The sequence below is a fragment of the Oncorhynchus masou genome, unplaced genomic scaffold (genome assembly GCF_036934945.1).
Source record: "Oncorhynchus masou masou isolate Uvic2021 unplaced genomic scaffold, UVic_Omas_1.1 unplaced_scaffold_1306, whole genome shotgun sequence".
NCBI lineage: Eukaryota > Metazoa > Chordata > Actinopteri > Salmoniformes > Salmonidae > Oncorhynchus > Oncorhynchus masou.
This window is the reverse complement of record NW_027002919.1, coordinates 71494-76705: the sequence shown is the minus strand read 5'-3', so window position 1 is coordinate 76705 and position 5212 is coordinate 71494. Positions and strand designations below refer to the sequence as shown.

General features: G+C 50.3%; 1 protein-coding gene across 1 annotated transcript in view; it reads right to left on the bottom strand.

Annotated features, from left to right (window-relative positions):
- LOC135530262 (ciliary neurotrophic factor receptor subunit alpha-like) overlaps positions 1-4891 on the bottom strand; it is a 61815-nt gene extending 56924 nt beyond the window's left edge. Inside the window, exon 1 of the mRNA XM_064958611.1 lies at positions 4872-4891. Within this exon, the coding sequence (XP_064814683.1) occupies positions 4872-4891 (20 nt within the window). The remainder of the gene's footprint in view (positions 1-4871) is intronic.
- Positions 4892-5212: the final 321 nt, after the last annotated feature.

The window sequence follows — 5212 nt, the reverse complement described above, 5'->3', positions numbered from 1 at the left end:
ATTGGTCTGTAGTTATGTATTGGTCTGTAGTTATGTGCTGTAATGGTCTGATGTATTGGTCTGTAGTTATGTATTGGTCTGTAGTTATGTGCTGTAATGGTCTGATGTATTGGTCTGTAGTTATGTATTGGTCTGTAGTTATGTGCTGTGATGGTCTGATGCATTGGTCTGTAGTTATGTGCTGGTTTGTAGTTATGTGCTGTGACGGTCTGATGTATTGGTCTGTAGTTATGTGCTGATCTGTAGTTATGGGTCTGATGGATTGGTCTGTAGTTATGTGATGGTCTGTAGTTATGGGTCTGATGTTTTGGTCTGTAGTTATGTGCTGATCTGTAGTTATGGGTCTGATGGATTGGTCTGTAGTTATGTGATGGTCTGTAGTTATGGGTCTGATGTTTTGGTCTGTAGTTATGTGCTGTGACGGTCTGATGTATTGGTCTGTAGTTATGTATTGGTCTGTAGTTATGTGTTGTGATGGTCTGATGTATTGGTCTGTAGTTATGTATTGGTCTGTAGTTATGTGCTGTGATGGTCTGATGTATTGGTCTGTAGTTATGTGTTGTGATGGTCTGATGTATTGGTCTGTAGTTATGTATTGGTCTGTAGTTATGTGCTGTGATGGTCTGATGTATTGGTCTGTAGTTATGTGTTGTGATGGTCTGATGTATTGGTCTGTAGTTATGTATTGGTCTGTAGTTATGTGCTGTGATGGTCTGATGTATTGGTCTGTAGTTATGTGTTGTGATGGTCTGATGTATTGGGCTGTAGTTAAGTGCTGTGATGGTCTGATGTATTGGTCTGTAGTTATGTATTGGTCTGTAGTTAATGGGTCTCTGGATGCAGTCTGAACGGCTCCGTGGTCCATAACTAGAGCACTACTTTTGACCAGAGCCCTAAAGCAATTCACTATTTAGGGAATAGGGTGCCATTTGGGATGGGTTGGACAGTGGGCATGGAGAGACTGAGCGGTAGTAGTGGTAGATGGGGGTAGAAGTTGTAGTAGTTGTAGCTGGGGGTAGTCGTGGTAGATGGGGTAGTCGTGGTAGCTGGGGGTAGTAGTGGTAGCTGGGGGTAGTCGTGATAGCTGGGGGTAGTCGTGGTAGCTGGGGGTAGTAATGGTAGCTGGGGGTAGTCGTGGTAGCTGGGGGTAGTAGTGGTAGCTGGGGGTAGTCGTGATAGCTGGGGGTAGTCGTGGTAGCTGGGGGTAGTAGTGGTAGCTGGGAGTAGTAGTGGTAGCTGGGGGTAGTCGTGGTAGATGGGGGTATTCGTGGTAGATGGGGGTAGTAGTGGTAGCTGGGGATAGTCGTGGTAGCTGGGGGTAGTCGTGGTAGCTGGGGGTAGTTGTGGTAGCTGGGGTAGCTGGGGGTAGTCGTGGTAGCTGGGGGTAGTCGTGGTAGCTGGGGGTAGTCGTGGTAGCTGGGGGTAGTCGTGGTAGCTGGGGGTAGTAGTGGTAGCTGGGGGTAGTCGTGGTAGCTGGGGGTAGTCGTGGTAGATAGCTGGTAGGGGACAGTGAAGGGGGTAGTGGTTGGTTGGGGGTAGTGGTAGGGTTGGGGGGAATGGGGGGCCTTCTGTGAAGTCTATTCATTGGCCGCTGAATCAATGGTATTCTTTCATTCTTTCAGCCAGAGACTCAGAGCCATGGCTAGGCTACATTCAGAGAGACAGATAGACACTGAGAGACAAATATAGACACAGAGAGACAGAGGGACACATAGAGTCAGACAGAGAGACACAGAAAGACCGAGAGACACAGAGAGAGACACTGAGAGAGACACAGAGCGACAGAGAAACAGAGCCATAGCTCGGCTGATTTCGGAGAGACAGAGAGACACACAGACACAGACACAGAGAGACAGAGAGACAGAGAGACAGAGAGAGAGAGACAGAGAGACACAGACAATACAATATGGTAGTCCAATACAATAGTACAGTACAGTACAGCAGAACATTAGAATACAGTATGACAATACTGCAACAGCAGTACAATATAGTGGTACAGTGCAATACAACACAGTATAACAGTACAGTAGACAATACAGTACAATAACGTAGTACAATACGGTAGACAGTGCAGTACAACACAGTAGTACAATACAATTCAGTAATACAGTATAATGCAATACAGTAGTCCAAGACAATACAATACACTAGAGTAGCACAGTACAACACAGTATTACAGTACAATACAATAGTACAATACAATACTTTATTAGTATTTATATATATTTTTTCTTCACTACATTCCTAAAGAAACAAATATACTGTAATGCTTGAAGAGTGATGGGTGTGGAGTCAGGAGCAGAGAGCAGAAGATTCGAGGGAAAAACACTTTAATGTTCAAAAAACAGGAACACGTACAATGGATGACGCCGAACACATACGTAAAACACGATCGCCGAGCGCCATCCGAAAGGGAAGTGGAGCCACCTTCGGTGGCAGCTAGTGGACCGGCGACGACGTCCGCCGAGCGCCACCCGAAAGGGAAGGGGAGCCACCTTCGGTGGCAGCTAGTAGACCTGCGACGACGACCGCCGAGCGTCACCCTCAAGGGAAGGAGAGCCACCTTCGGTGGCAGCTAGTAGACCGGCGACGACGACCGAGCGCCAGCCGAACGGGAAGGGGAGCCACCTTCGGTGGCAGCTAGTAGACTGGCGACGACGACCGCCGAGCGCCAGCCAAATGGGAAGGGGAGCCACCTTCGGTGTCAGCTAGTAGCCCGGCGACGACGATCGCCGAGAGCCAGCCGAACGGGAAGGGGAGCCACCTTCGGTTGCAGCTAGTAGCCCGGCGACGACGACCGCCGAGTGCCACCCGGGAGGGAGCCACCTTCGGTGGCAGCTAGTAGCCCGGCGACGACGACAGCCGAGTGCCACCCGAAAGGGAAGGGGAGCCAACTTCGGTGGCAGCTAGTAGACCGGCGACGACGACCGCCGAGCGCCAGCCGAACGGGAGCCACCTTCGGTGGCAGCTAGTAGCCCGGCGACGACAACCGCCGAGCGCCACCCGAAAGGGAAGGGGAGCCACCTTCGGTGTCAGCTAGTTGCCCGGCGACAACGATCGCAGAGCGCCAGACGAACGGGAAGGGGAGCCACCTTCGGTGGCAGCTAGTAGCCCGGTGACGACGACAGCCGAGCGCCACCCGAAAGGGAAGGGGAGCCACCTTCGGTGGCAGCTAGTAGCCCAGCGTCGACGACCGCCGAGCGCCACCCGAAAGGGAAGGGGAGCCACCTTCGGTGATATTCATGACATACTTCTTACTGCATACACCCAAAGTATATTTTGAATGTTTAGCATGACAGGAAAATGGTCAAATGTATATACTTATCAAGAGAAAATCCCTGGTCATCCCTACTGTCTCTGATCTGGAGGACTCACAAAACAAAGAACATCCCTGGTCATCCCTACTGCCTCTGATCTGGAGGACTCACTAAACAGAGAACATCCCTGGTCATCCAACAAGAGCACCTCGTCCCAGCTGCAAGCATTTCTCAATGGCTGGCCATGCCTTCCTCCTGGCTACTCCAACCTCGGCCAACAGCTCCGCCCCCGCAGCTACTCGCCCAAGCCTCTCCAGGTTCTCCTTTACCCAAAACCAGATAGCAGATGTTCTGAAAGAGCTGCAAAACCTGGACCCGTACAAATCAGCTGGGCTTGACAATCCTAACCCTCTATTTCTGAAACTATCCGCCGCCATTGTCGCAACCCCTATTACCAGCCTGTTCAACCTCTCTTTCATATCGTCTGAGATCCACAAGGATTGGAAAGCTGCCGCAGTCATCCCCCTCTTCAAAGGGGGAGACACCCTGGACGCAAACTGTTACAGACCTATATCCATCCTGCCCTGCCTATCTAAGGTTTTCGAAAGCCAAGTCAACAAACAGGTCACTGACCATCTCGAATCCCGTTGTACCTTCTCCGATATGCAATCTGGTTTCCGAGCCGGTCACGGGTGCACCTCAGCCACGCTCAAGGTACTAAACGATATCATAACCGCCATTGATTACATTTACATTACATTTAAGTCATTTAGCAGACGCTCTTATCCAGAGTGACTTACAAATTGGTGAATTCACCTTCTGACATCCAGTGGAACAGCCACTTTACAATAGTGCATCTAAATCATTTAAGGGGGGGTGAGAAGGATTACTTTATCCTATCCTAGGTATTCCTTGAAGAGGTGGGGTTTCAGGTGTCTCCGGAAGGTGGTGATTGACTCCGCTGTCCTGGCGTCGTGAGGGAGTTTGTTCCACCATTGGGGGGCCAGAGCAGCGAACAGTTTTGACTGGGCTGAGCGGGAACTGTACTTCCTCAGTGGTAGGGAGGCGAGCAGGCCAGAGGTGGATGAACGCAGTGCCCTTGTTTGGGTGTAGGGCCTGATCAGAGCCTGGAGGTACTGGGGTGCCGTTCCCCTCACAGCTCCGTAGGCAAGCACCATGGTCTTGTAGCGGATGCGAGCTTCAACTTGATAAAATACAGTACTGTGCAGCCGTCTTCATCGACCTTGCCAAGGCTTTCGACTCTGTCAATCACCATATTCTTATCGGCAGACTCAGTAGCCTCGGTTTTTCTGATGACTGCCTTGCCTGGTTCACCAACAACTTTGCAGACAGAGTTCAGTGTGTCAAATCGGAGGGCATGCTGTCCGGTCCTCTGGCAGTCTCTATGGGGGTGCCACAGGGTTCAATTCTCGGGCCGACTCTTTTCTCTGTATATATCAATGATGTTGCCCTTGCTGTGGGCGGTTCCCTGATCCACCTCTTCGTTCCAGTTGCCTCTGCTGCCTGTGACAGGAACAAATTGCAAAAATCACTGAAGTTGGAGACTTTTATCTCGCTCACCAACTTCAAAGATCTGCTATCTGAGCAGCTAACCGATCGCTGCAGCTGTACATAGTCGATCGGTAAATAGCCCACCCGATTTTACCTACCTCATCCCCAATCTGATCTGGCAGACTCACTAAACAGAGAACATCCCTGGTAATCCCTACTGGCTCTGATCTGGAGGACTCACTAAATAGAGAACATCCCTGGTCATCCCTACTTGCTCTGATCTGGAGGACTCACTAAACATAGAACATCCCTGGTCATCCCTACTGGCTCTGATCTGGAGGACTTACTAAACACACATGATTCATTTATGAATTATGTTTGAGTGTTTGAGCGTGCCCCTGGCTATCTGTAATGATGTCTGAGTGTTGGAGTGCACTTGGCTA